The 19076-nt window shown below is 35.6% G+C and overlaps 1 protein-coding gene across 1 annotated transcript in view; it reads left to right on the forward strand.

Moving 5' to 3' along the window:
• The window catches only part of TNNI3K (TNNI3 interacting kinase), a 327610-nt gene that overhangs the window by 101535 nt on the left and 206999 nt on the right, over nucleotides 1–19076 (forward strand). The window contains exons 6-9 of the mRNA XM_011977732.1: nucleotides 8017–8115; nucleotides 12606–12744; nucleotides 18255–18399; nucleotides 18488–18592. Of these exons, the coding sequence (XP_011833122.1) occupies nucleotides 8017–8115; nucleotides 12606–12744; nucleotides 18255–18399; nucleotides 18488–18592 (488 nt within the window). The remainder of the gene's footprint in view (nucleotides 1–8016; nucleotides 8116–12605; nucleotides 12745–18254; nucleotides 18400–18487; nucleotides 18593–19076) is intronic.

Here is a 19076-nt window from a genome sequence, read left to right on the forward strand (position 1 = left end):
ATAACAAGAATCAAAAGGCAAGTGATAAAGATTCGATCAATGCAAAGACAATATCAGCTAAAGGTAAAGGTGGCTGGGAAATAGGGAAAAGATACAAAACAGGACTATCAGTTGCCAAAGAAGGTAGATCCAGTGTTGAAAGACGTCTGAGAAAAACGTGTGTGTGTGTGTGTGTGTGTGTGTGTGTGTGTGTGTTTCTAGTAGTAGGAGGAGAAGTAGTAGTCATAGATGAAATCAATCAAGGCATATATAGAGAAAAATAGGTATAGCTATCATTTCTGAAACATTTATTCTTACATGCTAAGCATTGTGCTAAGTTCTTTACATGTATTAATTAATAAATACAAGAGAATTACAGGAAGCAAAGAGCAAAAGAAAACACTAATGTCAGCGAGAAAAAGTAACACTTAAGAGATGAACTGAGAAGAAGTCATTTCTATGGAGGAATAATAATAAGTAGGCAGAGAGGTAGAAAGAAAACTCGAAAATTGTGATGTCAAGCAATCTAAGGGAGAATAAAATCTTAAGGAAGAAGTAGACAATAGTAACAAATGCTGGATAAACAGTCAAATAAGGAAAAGGACATGTTATATACTTTCTAATTTGGTCTTGAGGTCTCCCTCACAAGAGGACTATAAACATTAGTCCCACCCTGACAGGGCTTCGTGGATTTTCACAAGCTACCTCTTTATCTGGGCAGATAGCCAAATACCTAAGTGTCCAACCTGTGACCAGGTGCTCCTCTCACAGGAAACTTGTTGATATTTACAGACCTCTTTGTGGCTCTTATCTGACCTGTGCCTAGTATTTTCCTACAAAGACAGTCACTCTTTAGGAGAGCTTGACTTAGAAAACAGGCTCAATGTGTCAGTCAGGTGAGACAGGGAGGAGGCAACTCAACAAAGTACATGAAATAACAGAAGCTGTCAACTGCAAACAATAACACAGTCATGGTCCGTTTTACAAATATACTGCCAATATGATGATCACTGAAATACCTTTGAAAAGCTGTCTGTTCAACAGGACTTTCTGCAGCGGGAAGGAATTACTAACTGGTCCCAAATAATACCACATAAGACAAAAAGAAGCATGGGTGCTTTTTGGTGCCTTTGTGCTCACATAACCTGAGTTTATAAGATAAACTTACAGATCTCAGAAAGAAGAGGGCAGCACACCTTACAGGGCCAATGGGAAGTGGGGCCAGGGGCAGTTCAGGACACATACACTCAACCAGCAAGTGAGGAGCAAGAGAAAGAAAGAGAAACCATTATGCTAAAGCCTTTATTGGGTTCCAATAGGAATCCAACAGTTACACAAGTGGGTTTCCTGAGGGAAGTTCTAATTAATGGGTTTAGAGTAAGCAGGCACTAGCTCTGTGGGGCCTTGCTGTGATCAAGAGGGGTCACTGCTGCTTATCTGCTGCTCAGTTCGTGGTAGGCGTGGGCATCAGAGGAGCAAGCCAAGCAGATTATGTGTAGGAGATTGGTCAGGGTGGTGGGAGAAACTATAGGGAAAGGAGCAGACCTTCTGAAAGGTCAGAAAGCTTCGGGGGAGAATAAGCTGAAGGCAGCTGTTCCCTGACCCTGAGCCAGGGGGCAAGGAGTAGGTACAAGTAAGTGTAGGGGAATTAATCTTAAACAGAGTTGCTTACTTATGTTGGCCAGGAACTGACCTTTGATCATCCGCATGCATGAGGTTCCCCGAAAGTGGAACAATAAATGTTAATTACCCACAGACTGTGTTTGCTCCAGGCTTTTGGAATTATGTCTACACTGAATAAAAGCAAGCAGCTCCAGCTTATCAGTGCTGCTGCACTTTAGCCACTAGAGCCCGGCAGACCCCTAGCTGCTCTTAACTGCATACCTATGTCTGAGTACTCCCTTTCATCTGTCGCTCAGTCAGGGTCTGCAGTACGGACCCAGTGATTATGTCTAGCTGTCCCATAAGGAGAGGGTCACCAGGAGATTGTCATACATGGCAGATATCTGGATCAACCACATTGAGGAACTGGGAAGAGGCAGAGAATTAGAAACTGTGTCCCTGGTGACAAAGTCCTGCTTGTGGTATAAGAAAACTTATATTCGAAATGAATCCTGAGACAACATAAAATTATAAGAATCCACTACAGGCTAAAAAGCTTCCATGAGAATGGGCAATTAGGGGACCTTTGATGTCATTTTCCAGAGAAATATCCCTGGAGTGGTGAGGTCTAAAGACAGATTGTAGCGGACTGAGGAGTGAATAGGAGGTGAGGAAAAGTAGAGGAAAGTTGGAGATGACTCTAAAAAATTGTCTATGAAGTTTAGAAGGAAGGACAATAGTTGGGGGGGACAATAATTGAGAACCGGTTGTTGAATGTCAGAACTGAAAATAACTGGAAAAAAAAATATCAATCCTAAATCAACTTTCATGCCAATGTCTTTAGGATCATTTTGAATTGATAAGTCATAGACTTTGGAAAAATAATTTTTCCTCTAAAGCTTTACTAACACAGATTTTCCACTAAATGGAAATGGGTGTCATCCCAATACAGCTTCAGTGTTCTTCTCTCTATAAATCTCAATAATAAAGGTGAGATGCAGGCATTGAGAAGAGAAAATTGTAGCTTTAAGCAAACTATAAATCTTAAGGAAAACATTGGTATAAGCATGAATTTGAAGAAGATCCAAAGAAATAATAGAAAATAAATTACCACTTAAAGCAAAGAAAAATTTAATTTCCAAGTGTAGCTATTTATTCAAAGTCTGCTAGGTATGAGACACTATATTTGGTTTGGCAATTTCAACTGAGATTGATTGTCATTTTATTTCATCTAGAATTTACCCTATTCTATTTTCTCTTCCATGGGACATTTAGTTCCTCTTTATATGGTCATTCATTTTTCTCCTTTATCCCGACCCAATGAGCTCCTTAAAATAAAAGATAGAGAGGGAGCTAAATGGAACCAAGTCAAATAAGTTAAAGTTATACTGTAGCAAAACCATTTAATAAGAAATAACAGTGAGGGCCTTTGCTATTATAGGCATTACTTTTGGAATTTCTGAAATTTTGAATAAGGTCTGGGTATTTTAGTTATAAGGATTAAATTTCAGGGCCTCAGGTGAAAAATCCTTTTACCAGAGTCGAAACTTCTTACACTTCATAGAGACAACTTGGGAACATGAGTTTAAAATTTTATCGAAGAGTTAATTACCAAAAAGATTACATTGTGTCACTAAGTTTTATAGGCATTGAGAAAATAAGTGATTAATACAATGGCCTATTTTCAATAGCTTTTCATGGAAAACATGGGAACTGAGCTTGGTCATGAGACTGGGTGTGTGGAAGCAGAGAAAGAGAAGGGGAGACATTGTAAAAAGAAAAAGCAGGCTGGGTGCAGTGGCGTACGCCTGTAATCCCAGCACTTTGGGAGGCCAAGGTGGGCAGATCATGAGGTCAAGAGATCGAGACCATCCTTGCCAACATAGTGAAACCCTGTCTCTACTAAGAATACAAAAATTGGCTGGGCATGGTGGTGCGCACCTGTAGTCCCAGCTAATCAGGAGGCTGAAGCAGGAGAATCGCTTAAACCTGGGAAGTAGTAGTTGCAGTGTGCCGACATTACACCACTGCATTCCAGCCTGGAGACAGAGCAAGACTCCATGTCAGAAAAAGTAAAAGCAGAATGCTTAAATCAGTATTTAAATTACAAGCTAGAAACTGGAGGAACTTCACTTGGATGTTTTTTGAGAGTCAACTGGTAAATAAAAATATCTGTAAAGGGTAATTCTTATAGTAATTGTTCTATCGAGATAAAGAGATCTGACTTATTTTCTGTGCTCATAAAACAACCACTTAATGGGGGGCAATTTATAGTCCTTATCCTTCCATCAGTAAAAAGTACCAAGTTACCAGGCCATATTTGAATCTTAGTTCTTTAATAATAATACTGCTGACATTTATATATTTAATAATATGTACGTAGATATATTTTATAATAATATTGACATATAAAATACTACTACTGAGATACATATATCTCAGTATTATTCTTATATATGTATTTAAGTAGTAGCATTTAATATATATATCTCAGTATTATATATATTGAGTATATATAATATATATCTCAATAGTAGTATTTTATATATATATATCACTGGTATTATTATATACTACTATTATATTAATAGTATTATTATATGTCAAATATATATTTTTATATCTCTCAGTACTATTATTAAATGTAATAAATTTATATAAATATATATTCTATGCATTTAATAATATTAAATATATTCAATAACAATAAGATAAATATATATTTATGTCAGTTATATAAATCTAAGTATGATACAATTTATATCCTTAAAATGTTTAAAGATTTATATCCTTTAAGTGTATTAAGATAGCTGTCATAAAATCTGTTTCTAATTTGCAATTTTACTAGTTATTTTTTTCTGAGAAAAAAACATCATGACTATATAGTCTCATAAAAAAAGTCAAAATAACAGAATATATACCATGGAAAAATGTTAATAATATATTTAAAACTCCAACTACAGGTCTTGAAATATAGCAAATACTTGGGATTTCCTGAAGATTAATTTGAAATCAATTATCAATAAATGTTTGATGAATTGAATTGTTTAAAATTTCTATCATATAATTAAGTCCTAATTATTGTTTATATTACCTTATTCCTGGTGGTATATACACCTTCCAAATTTTCACTTTAACTGTACTGGAAATACATCCAGTTTAACAATTATTGGATGCCTATTACCTACCTACCATAGTAGGGAACAAAATAGATTCAGTCTGTGACTTCACAGAGTTTCATGTAGTGGAAAGAGTGTAAAGTTGATTTACCAACTTTTTCAGGTGCCAAAGCAGAAGAACCATGAGTAAAATAACTTGATAGGTATATACTGAAGCCTACATGTTTATATGAGTGTACTTGTCTTAGTCCACATGGCAGACAATATACCATATTCCCATTAGAGTGCTGGGAGATACTCTCCCCATCATTACTCCAAAGGTCATACAAATTAGTACATGTATTCTACTCATTAGCTAAAATCAGATAATTCCAACATGCATTGCTCTCAATGGTTAAATATTTGCTTGAATTTTAAAACAAACTAAGTAAAGCCTACAATTTAGTAATGACTCTGTATGGTTTCATTAAAACTTACATTTTGACAGTTTCTCAGAAAACCAACACTTCATAATTAATGAATGTTCAGCCAAAGGTTGACCTTCTGAGTTAACTGGAGAAGTGCAAACTTAGGAGGAAAAAAAATGGCTTTTGACTGTTTATTAAAGCCTAAGAGCTCTTATCTTTTAGAATGAAAGTTCTGGAAGCATGCCTAAGAAATTGGCTCTATAGGTTAATATTTGAAAGTCCATTTTACATAAACATTCATGCTGTCTACTTTATGCTGTATTTAAAATAAGAGAAATTGTAAAAAGCTTAATCTACCTTGATTGCTAGGGGCCTCCTTCAAAGGTTCCTGAGATTGAACTCCCAGGCATGTGAAGCCTAAAGATACCAAGCACTTGTTATAAATGGCTCCCACATTCATTTTCAGTCTAAATCTATGGAACCTCTACTGACAGATGGCTTCTTCCTATCTGGGATTGAATTAGTTACTTTGTTTACTTAAAGGTTAGTGTTAGTACAATCAAGGTCAGAGGAGTGGACTGGTAAAAACAAGATTTGATGTCAAACAGACCTGCATTTGAATTTCACTTCTGCTCCCCAGACACTCAGTTTCTTCATCTTTAAAATAGAGAGTAGCACCTCTTTCTGTGTTTTGGCATGAAACAGAGTAGACTGAATACCACTGATACACTTGTTTCTGGGCCTGATACATAATATTCCCTCAATAAAAGCTCATTGTGGTTTTAATTTTTATATTATAAAAACAACTCACCATACACAATGTGTATTCTGCTGATCATTAGTCAACAATATTCAAGTATGAACAAGAAACAATTGTTGTCAGAATGTATAAAATCCTATGCACCTGCTTATATTTGGACCCATCAGAAATTTCGGATTTTCCAATAAAAATTCCTTATTTTATATGACAACTATTAGCATCTCTAATGCTATCCCCCCGAGTGAATAAATTATGAAATAAGCATGTAAAATAATAGTTTTGGCTCATATTCGCTCAATAAATTGTGTTTAATGGATAAATAAATGACTAAAAATTAACTATTTCAAACCATGAAGCACTCAGAAACAAAGCTTAGGCAAGAGACTAAAGATTTAGTTTCCTATTGACACTGACTTGCTCTATGACCTTTAAAAATTTCTTAATTCCCGGTTCTCCATTTTTTTATCTTTAAAATGTTAGGGTTTGATATGTAATGTCCATAGTCCTTCCCTAGTTCTGTAGGTCTATGATTCACACAATTGAGGAAATATAACTTAAGAGGCAATTTGTTCATAGAAACAGAAGAGGTGACAGGACATAAGTCCCTTGAGCTCTTAAATTCCATCTTTCTGTTTTCTCTTCTAAAAGACTTTTGAAAAATTTTCAAAATGTGTATTATTTAACCAACTGAAGAATAGACAGTACATTAGCAAAGTCCACAATGAAAATGAACACATTTGAAGGAAATTATTTCAATCTGTTGAACAGAAAAGAGAGAGTAGGAGATAGGTTTTTAGGAGAGGAAATTTGAAATATCAGCAAGTTTGTTGTGAAGGGTAGCAAAATATGCTCCCCCAAAATATGCTACTTTGGCATATTGATTATTTTGAACTACAGAAAATTGAAAAGAAACAGATATAGGAACTCTTTGCTCTCCTTCTATTTGCCTAAAAGAGGGACATAAATTTATGAAGGATTCCTTCCTGTCTTCTCTACCAGAAAGGACAGAAGTTAATCACAAGAGATAACTCTAAACACTTATCAGCCCAGAGAAGTCACCAGAGGAATCTATATAACAAACTTTGCTAAAACTAACTTCTATTTTCCGTTAGTTTCCTCTGTGTATTTACCTTCCCCCAATTTGTTGCCAGTAGAAGTTCAAAGTTATATTTCTTTGTCTTATTACTGCTCTACAAAGTTATTGTAAATTTTTGTTAAGATTATAGGAGAGCCCAAGTTCTAACTGCTACTTTGAGTTACTCATCACTAAGCAGTCCCATTTATGTGCAATACACATGTTAATAAACTCCCGTTTGTTTTTCTCTTATTTATCTGCCTTTTTATCAGTCTAATTTATATGGCCTCAGCCAATAAACCTAAAATGGATAGAAAAAATATTTTTTTTGTCCCCTACAAATACCAATCTATGGCTTTCCATGATGACAATTGGCCAACAGTTCCTGGTAGAGTTTTTCATTTGTTCATTCACTTCTTTAACAAATATTTATTGTATGATTACTATTTGCATGACCACATGCTAGAGTAAGATTATAAAGATGAATCCGACATATACTTTGTCCTTAAAGAAATTTCTCTTTAGTAAGGATGTTAAGGCATGTATATAAATAGAAAAATGTTCTAAATTATATGAGTGAAAGTTATGTGAGATTTTTGAGGAGGTAATATTTAATTTCAGCCAGGCAGATAGCAATGAAGGGAGGGAAATTGAGGAAATCTGGGAGGAGATGGCATTTTAGCTGGAGATTAAGCATGCATATATTAGGCAGAAGGACATTTCTGGCTGAAGAAATAATGTGAACAAAGTCTCAAAGGAGCAGGAAGCTGGATGCAGTTTGACTCTACAATTGGGTTTAGGAAAGAGACGAATGAGAAATACATTTAAAAGGAACACTGTCAGATTGAAGGAACCTTGAATGTCATACTAAGGAGATTCAGTTTTTATCTTTCATATAAAAAAAAACAAAAACAAAAAACAAGACACTGGAGGTTTTGGATAAGGTGGATGGAAGAAAATTGTGTTTTAGGGTGGCAACTCCTGAAGAAGATTTGTGCATGGTGGTTGTAAACTGAATCTTAATAGGCAGATAACTCAACTGAAGTTCTTAACCATAATTATTTTCTTGTCCAGGCTGCTGATGTGCTGTTGCAACATGGAGCTAATGTCAATATTCAAGATGCAGTTTTTTTCACTCCATTGCACATTGCAGCCTACTATGGGCATGAACAGGTAAGTCTGACAGTAGGATTTCCAAAGGTTAGGTGTTGCTTAAGTGTAGGCTTTTGTTGAATTGTCCTGTCTTCAAAGAGTTTATATTTAAAATATCTTTGAATTATTTTTGCCATATTCTCATCAATCCATCCTTGAGGAACCTGTAGATCCATATAAGCATTACGGTTGTCATGCTGTTCATTTTTGCTGATGAGCTTAGTACACAAAGAGGCAGAAGAGTACATTGGTAAGTGTGTGACCACAGGAATCAGTCAGCCTAAATTTGAAAAATCCCTAGTGTTTTGGCCAGGTATAGGTTATGTAATCCCTCTGATCTTAATTTATTCACCTACGAAATGGGGAAAGATATTAATATAACCTCATAGGGCTGCTGTTCGGATGCAATATAAATTGTTTGGCAAATGCTCAGTAAATGTGGCTGTGATGATGCTAATGGCAATAACAATAAAACAACTCATAAAGGCTCTATAAAAACAATTACTAATGTGCTTTATAATTTACTTTAAATATGTGATTCTATAACAGGTCCATAGGTATAAAATGTTATATTCTGTAATAAAAAATAATATATATAGAAAGCTTTAAAGTTTTTAACATACTTTTGTTCAATTTATGATTTTATTTAACCTTCACAACTTTATGAAATTATTGAGTTGCCACATGATTGAGCTTATACCATGGCATTGGCACTATAATAGAACCTTTATCTTTTTTTCTAATTTTTCCACAACCCTGAAATTGGCTGTTATTTGCCCATTCCTTTTTTTTTTCTCGAGACAGAATCTCGCTGTGTCGCCCAGGCTAGAGTGCAGTGGCGCGATCTTGGTTCACTGCAAGCTCCGCATTCTGGGTTCACGCCATTCTCCTGCCTCCGCCTCCCGAGTAGCTGGGACTACAGATGCCTGCCACCACGCCCAACTAATTTTTTGTATTTTTAGTAGAGACGGGGTTTCACCATGTTAGCCAGGATGGTCTCGATCTCCTGACCTTGTGATCCACCTGCCTCGGCTTCCCAAAATGCTAGGATTACGGGTCTGAGCCACCGCGCCTGGCCTATTTGCCCATTCTTATCAATGGTATGCATGACGCTCAGTCAGGTGAGGTAGCATGCCAGAGTCAGTCATGCAGCTATTAATAATAAATAGAAGAGCTGGAATATGTACTCAGTTCTGTCTGATCCTAAAGCCTATATTTGTTTTGCTGTACCAAAGTACCTCTTCTTATTCTTCTTCAACCAGTGAGAAAAATTATCAAGTCCAGACAATTTTCCTAAATGGAGAAGCCAGAATTCAAGGCAACATGTTCTAACTCCAAAGTCTGCTGATTTTCAACCTTAACATATCAAAAGACAAAAATTGTATGTTTCTTTAAAACACTGTCCTTTGGCAGTGAGAATACTCAAGGAACTGAAAATAACCAAAGAGAGAGAGAGAGAGAGAAACAAATGTAACTGGATAACCAAATATAACTGTTCATTGAATACTCCATTTTCACTCTTCCACAATTTGTTTTTCTAGACTCCTTCAATTTTAGGATAGAATTATACCTTTTTACCTTCCTGGAGGTCATACCACAGCACCACCTGAGGGTTCCAAGTTGAAGATGAAACTTACTTGTGTCCCTGTGCTCAATAGTCATTGTGGCTTTATTCCTCTGCTAGCTGGCATATGCCTGGACACTCTAAGACCGGTGAAGCGTGACCTATAGGTAGGAAGATTGCTTATTTCATTGATGTGCTGCTCAGAGTGCACTGGAGTGCAATGAAGAGCTGGGCACCGAAAATACTTTTAGAAGTACAGGCCCAAAAGCACAAGTAATGGAAAAATCCCATCATTTCCTAACCTCAGGCACAGACAGGATATATACAATGCATGTTATTTGTAGAGTCATCCTCTTTGACGATTAACCTCATCACCCAGCAGAAACATAAACAGCCTGTATGCATGTTGGGTGGAGAACTAAATTTGTTTACTTTCCCAGAAAATATAGTCACAGTCTTATAAAATTATGCTAAAATGTGGATGGCCCTTTTATGATAAGGGACTCACTTTCTGTGTGTGAAGGCAGCACATAAGTAATTTATGGAGACTATTGTCATTTGCTAAAATATGCTGACAGGGAGAATGGTACATTCAATATATAAATGTACCTAATGTGCCATGTTCCTTGTCATTTGTTTATTTACTTATTTTTTAAGTGGAAGAGTAGATGTTTTGTACCAAGAGTAATATTTCCTAGGTATGTAATAATAGTCCTTAATAGACAATCGATTTCAGAGATAGTTTAAATCTGTCTATTATAAAGTCACATAATCAGAATATATGGAGTCTGTTTAAGTGGAAATGTCTGCTTAGGCGTGCAAGGTTGTTGAAACTAAACTTCTGCTGTTCTGATTTCACCTGAATTAAGTCTTGATCTGTCCATTAGCCAACAAAGAGATAAAATGCACATGCTCCAAGTTGGGGCTACCACTTTTACTAACAGTTATTGAATGCCAGGCACTTTTCTGAGTGCTTTTCATGCTCTGACTTACTTAATCCTCACAACAACTCCAAGAGGTGGAAATATTGTTATTCCAACTTTAGCAACGAAGAAGCTGAAGTATCAAAATGATAAACAATTTGTTCAAAGCAATATAACTGATAAATAGAAGCCTGATTTCCAAACCCTTGCTCTTGTCCATTACACTCAATAGGAACTCAGTTCCCCACATTGTACCCAGCTAATATTTTACCTAGAATTTCTATCAAATGTCTACCATATTCTTGAGAGATTTATACTCGAGACATGTTTATTTGCTGACTCATGGGAAGTAAAAATAGTTTTAGAGCTTGAATTCACTTTTGTGCTGACACTTCAGTGGTCAAGACAATTGAGAGGGGTCAATTGCTATTTGAACCCTAACTGCTATTTTAAGGACTCAGGCGCATCTTAACTTAACCTCTTAGTATCACTGAGATGACTTTTGAAATTCTCAGGAGAGGCAATGTCAAGTTTACATAAATTATTTGGAAAGTTCTTAAGTACATATGCAAGTGACTCAAAGGAATTCCTAAATTACCTAAAACAATCCCAGGAAGACCCCTACCTGCTTCATCACTTTATCCTTCTCTGACCCTACGGATGTAGAGTCTCAGTGAATTGGAAAAGATGTCAGGGCTACTGTTCCTGTCTCCAGTTCACTCACATATCCAGAAAAAGGCCCAAAACTCCAGTAGCAAGATGGCCAGTAATGGTATATGACTGAAGCTGCCATGAAAATCAAGAATCAAGTCAACTACCACTGACTCTGGCCAGAAGGAGACTTTGGAAGAGATCATTCAGAGAAGATTCTGCATGACTCTAGCGAGGGTTATTTATGTACAGTGAAGACCTACATTATGAAATTGACAAGAGAGTTGATACTAAAGAGAGCAAATGACAACAGTAGGTTTTCAAGGTCAAAAAATATGGAAAGGATTTTTAAAAAATGTTTTCAAAGTTCCCTAGCATCTCATCTAGCCCCACATTAACTCTGAAACAGAAATGGTAAACAACATTTTCTCAGTTCACCAACAAAAATAAAAAATAACATTTACAGAACAAATAGTGTATGACAGTCATTGTGCTATGCACTTTAAACAAATTCCTAATCTAATCCTCATGACAACCCATGAGTTAAGTCTTCTTATTATTCCCATTGCACATATGAAAAAACTTGGGTATAAATAAATTAACTAATTTTTCTCAAGAACACACAGCTGATATAAATCAGATTCTAGATTCGAATCTAGGACTATCTCAAACTGCACCTTAATTCTTAATCAGTATATGATATTACCCCTCAAGTTAACATAAGGTCGGTAGCAGGCACTATTTATTGGCTGCTTGGGCAAAACTATCATTTCAACTATTACCACTTTGGGCCATATATTTTTTTCTTTCTTGCAGACTCTTTATTTTACTGTTCAACCTCTCTCCTAGAGGCTGTGCTTAGAGATGCTCCTATCCCCATCCACTGTGTGTTAGATCTTGTTTAGTTGAAGCCACTCACGGTAAATCTTTCCCCTTGTCCAGGGATTGGTTTAGAAAGTTGCAAATGACCTAGTCTGGACTGAGGAGATATGGGAAGAGGGTTTCTGGAGAGTTTTTAAGAAGGAATTTCTAGATTTAAAAAAAATAGCCGCTTGTTCCAAAAGGTAGAGGTCATCTCCTGCTGTACTCTGTGGACCTCAGTTTGTAGTGACTGGAGATGCTGCAGCTCTCTTGCTACCATGGGGTGATCCATCCTACTTGCTGAGCATGGCACAACAGAATGATGGAAAGAACTTGAGTTATTAAGCTGTTGTATTAATCAACCCTAGAATTATTCCAGTTTTGGACTTCCTGTTAGGTGATATAACAATAAATTTTTTGTGGTTTACGCCAGTTGGGTTTTTGTATACTGCCAAAAGTTTTGCATTATTGTTTGAATTTTGATACTAATTTCAAATGAATAAATCCTTTAGGTAACTCGCCTTCTTTTGAAATTTGGTGCTGATGTAAATGTAAGTGGTGAAGTTGGAGATAGACCCCTCCACCTAGCATCCGCAAAAGGATTCTTGAATATTGCAAAACTCTTGATGGAAGAAGGCAGCAAAGCAGATGGTAAGATTATATGTTTAAAAGACCTTTGCTATCATTTGCTTTATGCATACTTTTTACTTGTAATTCTCTTACTAGAGAATAATCTTGAAGTTGACTAATCCTGTAGTCATGTACTTATTTACTCCACAAGTCATAATTTATCTTTAATATATTTATTAGGCCTACATGCGAATCCTTCTTTACATGTTTTAGCTCAATTCTTAATATATTAGGTGCTCCAGTGAAAGTAAAGTGTTCTCGTAGATAAATTAGTTGTCTTTGCTGTTGTTCACTGATCTTTTCTAAATTGAGATATTATTTACTTCTAGAAAATTCTCAAATCTTAAGTATATAACCTGATGAATATTTATGTATGTATACATCCATTGAAAACCACCCAGATCAAGATTTAGAATATTTCATCACTCTGAAATTTTCCCTTATGCACTCATCTTAGGGAAATAGACTTTACCACCAAAGGTAATTAATATTCTGACTTTTATTGCTATATATAGTTTTGTCTGTTCTTGAAGTTTGTATAAATTTATGACTGGCTTCTTTGCCCAACAAGATGATTTGGACATACATCCATGTTGTTGTATGGATCATAGTTTGTTCTTTTATATTGTTGAAGATTACATGAATATACCATAATTGGTATATCCATTCTTCTCCTAGTAGACATTTTAATATTTCTAGTGTTCTTTTGTTATGAATACAATTGCCAGTAACATTCTTGTTCAAGTCTTTTTGTGGACATATATGTTCATCTCTCTTATATATATATATGCACATATATATATGAGAGAATTGATAATTCGAAAGGTAACAATGCATATGTTTAATGTTTTAGGAAATTTCTAGACAGTTTTCCAAAATGTTTGTACTGTTTTAAAATCTTACAACAATATATGAGAATTTCAGTTGCTTCCCACAGCATCCCCAATATTTGATATTATATTACTACACTTTTTAATGGAGTTTGAGTGTGATCCATTTGGGGAAAAAAAGTTTTAGAATACATAGAAGGACTTCAGAATCAGTTGATGGAATAGAATTTCCTTTCATTTTTATTTTCTTAATTATAAAATAAATTTTGGAAAGTTGATTATAACTATTGAAAAATTTCTTTTTTTCACTTTTCCTCACAAACTTTATTTTTTGACAAAAATTCACTCAGAGTTGCATCTTGCCATTAAATTCTCTCAGGCATATCCAACATTCTTCCATTGACCCCCAAGAGACCCAATTAAAAGCCCAGCTGTAAGAACTGCTGGCCTTTGCAGCAGGAACAATACACATTTCCGAAAGGACACGGTTGTCAAATCTCTAGAACTGCCAGTTCCTTGGTCCAAAATTCAGATTGATATTTAGTTAATAAAGCTAACCAATGTTTTTTATCTACCCATAAGGAATACACAAAGTCTCCTAGAGACAACTGTGGCAAGAGACCAGGGTAATTTCCAGTTTCTAAGTTGTAAACAGGGGCCACTTTATTTTGTAAAATTTAAGAAACATAGCTTGCATTGTTTTCTATACGCCAGTATGCAGTAACTCAGGCAGCTACTTTAGAGCATTATTATAAACAACCTATGTTGTTAGGATGTAAGGAATGCTGTTCCTTGGACCTTGTTTAGGCAGTCTCTTTCATTTTGTTAGTTTAGAATAGGCACAGATACACCTGTGTGAACCACTGAACACATAATCGTGTTTTTGAAACTGCTTCACTTTTCCAAGAGGTCAGGAACTGCATCACTTTTTCCTTTTATTATTGATGCCAACCTTAGCTTTTTATTCCTCTGCACAACTCCAGAGCTCAGTAGTGTCAAAATGAATGTCATTTATGATCAGCATGTCTCTAGGATCAAAAGACTCCTCTGCAAAAGGCATTGAAATGTGTAATACTACAGCCACATCCCCCTTACATGCCAGCATCATATGATACAATTTTTAACATTTTCTTTGTGGTGCATGCAAGTATTACATGCCTCCTACTCAACTATTTTATAAAATCAAGAGACAGCATGACTCAGATTTTTAAGTATTTTTATTTCTTTCTAGTACACGCTTGATATTTAAGTTCCATTTGCACTTCAACCAATCGCAAAAAAATAAACCAGAAGATCTGCTATGCCAATGGACACTGTGCAGGACTTATTATCAGTGAGTTCACTTATTCTAAAATGTAGCTAAGCCTCCAAATGATTTATTTTAGATCTGGACCCTGCCTGTGGTAAATGGACATAGCAGAAAGATTAAGTAAATAGCTCCAAAAGAGTACAATTTGAAATCCAGTATTTACAGTATGTTTCCATGGTAACAGAATGTCACAAATGAAAATAAATTCAGGTTGCAAAATTACTCAAAATGTAATTCTGAAAGCACTTTCTTTAGTTCAGCATGTTTGGAAGGCTGACCTATTCAGTTAGGTATGTTTTAAATCTCTGTTCTGCTTCCTTGTATCTCTTAGGGTAACGAAAAAGAAGTATAATGCCCCCTAAATTAGATTGAAAAGGTTAAAATATTGATGGACTGCATAAGAAAAAAAATAGTGATACAGTCTTCAAAATATACCATTTTGATAATGTTAAAAATTGAAAATTTTAATTTTAGAATTAATAATTTTATCATCTTAATCATAAATGCTATATTTCTTTTAAATAACACAATCCTTGCAACTGGATGGAGCTGGATATTACAGAAAGCCACAAAAAATTTCTAGAACATGCCCAGCCATAGGAAGTGTTTCACTTTTTGAAATATAGCTTCTTGGATGTATTACACAGATCTGTTACTGAAAGCTTATTAAAGACAGACCTGGGAGTAATTTTAAAGATCTTGTAGGACCTGCTGATATTGCTTGGTTAATCTGGAAAATTTTATTTTATTTTTAGAGTCAATAAGCAGAAGTAAAGAAGAAACAGCATCCATTCACCCAATATTCAATATTTCTTTCAAAAGACATCACCATATACCTACTCTCTTCTAAACAGAGCACCAGGCACTAGATATTTTCCCAATAATGATTTACATGTATTTTTTGTTTTAAATTCTCCTTTATATGTTTCTCAATAAGATGCTAAGTTAGAGCACATAGAATGTTATCCATGCATTCAATTTTTCTAAGATATAATAATATGTTTTCTTTTTTGTCTTTGCAAATTGGTCCAAGACAAAACTAAATACATCACAGTGACTGAAGCAAAAACAGACGTGTATACACATAAATTCTATGTCTGATTTCATATTTGTCCTGGCTTGTTCCTTCAGTTGGTATTTACATCTTCTTTGAAGGGAATAATGTTTCAGCCACTGCGGATAATTCACCAAGTAAATAACCTAATTTGAAGTTTACTGATTCAATTGGAGAGGAATACTGGGTGGGGCCAAGGATGGCCAAAGGCAAATTATAAATTAATAGAAGATTGCACTGCATTCTGCTTTGCATTTTTCCTTCTGAACCTTAAGAATTCTTATGTCACGCTCCAGATGCCCTGGACTCCTGACTGTTCTCAAATACTGACTTGTGGCATTGACTTTCCCTGGCTTAGAACAGAATGTGAACAAAGGAAAAGCTTTTTTAAAAGGGAGATAATCAAAAGAACCAAGAACATTCTTCTGAATGAAAGATGTATTTTTTCAGCTACTCATTAATAAAAAAAGATTCAAAGGTTTGTTTTTAATAACAGCCTTGGGAGGAGAAGCTCAATGACTTTGCTAAAGATTTCCCTTTGGCTTAAAATCTTGTAGGAAAATAAAATGAGGATGATTGTCTATAAATACAGCAGCTACAAGGCCTAATTAAGACCCTGTCTAGATTGACAAAGTAATCAAACAGTAAAACAAATGGCTTTAGAGCAGCTGATTCCATTATTTTAGTATTAAAAATTATTAAAGCCAGATTAGGAATTAGCAGTTTGATGTTCAGTTGTTATTACTTCAGGACTGTAATTATTGACTGTTTAACTAGACTGTAAGTTGTTTGAGAGTATAGACTCTGCATTTATCTGTTATTAGCTTTGGACATAGCAAATTTCTCAGAGGGACATTAGTAAAAAGGTTAAGTAACTTTTATTAAATGTCTAGTATATGACAGGCTTCATGCTTGATAGAGGCTTTCCAATCATGATCCTCTTTATTCTTTTCGGCATCCCTGGAACAATGATCTTATTATATTCATTGTTACTGATAAGACATCCATACCTCCAACACTAGCTTAATGGCTAATACATAGTGATCATTTGATTCTTGTTGAGGAATGAGAGTGTATCTGTCAAGTTTTTTTTCTTTCAAGTATTAGAAACTAACTCTTGCTAACTTAGTCATAAAATGAGTAGATTAAAGGATATCATGTAGCACATAGAATCTTCTTCAGAACAGAGTAGAAAGCCATGTTTGAAATTCTCACAGTGAGGAACAACATCCAAAATCATGCCCAAATGTGGTCCTGTGAAGATGCACTGCCACCCTTCCTAGGCACACATAAATTCTTGTGCTTCTGATGCCAACAATGAAGGGCATTGAATCTGTGGCTGGAATTGCTACCATGGGAAATTGGATGGAGCTACTGCCACGTTGCCAAGATAGATTAGGCCTTGCTTTTTATGTCATCAGCTCTGAAGTCAGTCTCATATGATGTGTTGAATGGAGGAGTCTACAGATAGGTGTCCAGACCAGGGAACTGTTGAGAGTAAAAGTGTCATTAAGAATTATTCCAGGATAACAAGTCTAAACCAGGACATATGGTCACCCTCTGCTAATTCTGTTCCCTAGCTGCAAAGAGATCATGGAAAGCACATTTTCTGCTTCTATGATAGAATGTGGTCTTGGCTTCTCATTAGTACTCACAGTGTACGGAATTACCCAAACATCAGAAGAGGTTATAAGGCTGGGTGTTCCAAAGAGAAGGACAAATGTGCACTACTGAATTAAGAATTGAATTTTAAATAACCTGTCTAAAGTAAAACAATTAATGAGGTCTGCCTAAGTCTAAAGCACTTTTCCTTTCATGATACCATGCTTTGCATAGTATACTATGGTAATTTTCAGCTAAGGATATACATCAGAGCTGTTTACAATAGTATTGTAAACATACAGGTTGTGGGGTCCCACTCTAACCTACTGAACCCAAATCTCTGGGAATGGTGCTCCGGCCAGGATCTGTAATTCTTAACATCATTCAGAGAAAAAAAAAATCAATTTGAAAGGTGATCCTTGTGGAAACAAGTCCACGTGTACCTTTTGGATGCTATTAGTTTCCCAAACTGTTCTATTGTTTGAGATAGATTTGATTTAATGTGTTCCATAGAATTTATGGAAGCTAGAAGGAAACCTGTTTAATGTGGTAGTAGGCAATAGAATAAAATTATAATTTTAAAAATTGGTCGTCCTTAACTTCCTTTATTATTATCATTAACTGGCATTTCCAGGAATCACTCAAGTACTTAGAAATGTCTGTGGTACTATACATATGAAGGTTGAGAAACAAAGAATTCCAGATAACATATCCTTTTCTTTCTTGCTGATAACAGTGAATGCTCAAGATAATGAAGACCATGTCCCGCTCCATTTCTGTTCTCGATTTGGACACCATGATATAGTTAAGTATCTGCTGCAAAGTGATTTGGAAGTTCAACCTCATGCTGTTAATATCTATGGAGATACCCCCTTGCACCTGTGAGTATTATGTAGCGTTCCATAGGTCCTCCAGGTATACTGCATGTACTTGCTTACAATATTAACAAGATATTTTCTTCAAATCTAGGGCATGCTACAATGGCAAATTTGAAGTTGCCAAGGAAATCATCCAAGTATCAGGAACAGAAAGTCTGACTAAGGAAAACATCTTCAGTGAAACTGCTTTTCATAGGTAAAAGAATATTTAAGTGCAATAGCGACTAAACTTAGCCGACACTCTAAAGCACCTGAAGTTGTGTGCATAAAGCAAGAACAAATAGTGGCAGATGTTGCAATCAGAGAGCAATAGCAGAGGTAGGGCAGAGGACAAAGAGCCCGAGCTAGATGCAGGGAAGAAAAGGTGGAGGCAGATGCTGCAGTCAGTACAACAGATGGGGCCGAAGCCAGATGCTGCGTTCCTGGCAGCAGCCACAAAGACAGGGACTGATGTTGCCAAGGCAACAGGCATATCAACATCTGTAAGCATATTGCTTCTATTCCTCTTCACTCCATGGAAAGCTGCCAAAAAGGGATGCTCCCATAATCCTCCTCCAACAAGAATCTCATTACCAGAATTCATCAGCATTAAATGTGACACTTTTTCCTTTCCACTTAAACCTTACGTGAAAATGTGTCTACCTATCTAAAACATCCATCTGTCAGCCTGTAAAAGCCTA

Source organism: Mandrillus leucophaeus, unplaced genomic scaffold (genome assembly GCF_000951045.1).
Source record: "Mandrillus leucophaeus isolate KB7577 unplaced genomic scaffold, Mleu.le_1.0 Scaffold103, whole genome shotgun sequence".
Taxonomy (NCBI): domain Eukaryota; kingdom Metazoa; phylum Chordata; class Mammalia; order Primates; family Cercopithecidae; genus Mandrillus; species Mandrillus leucophaeus.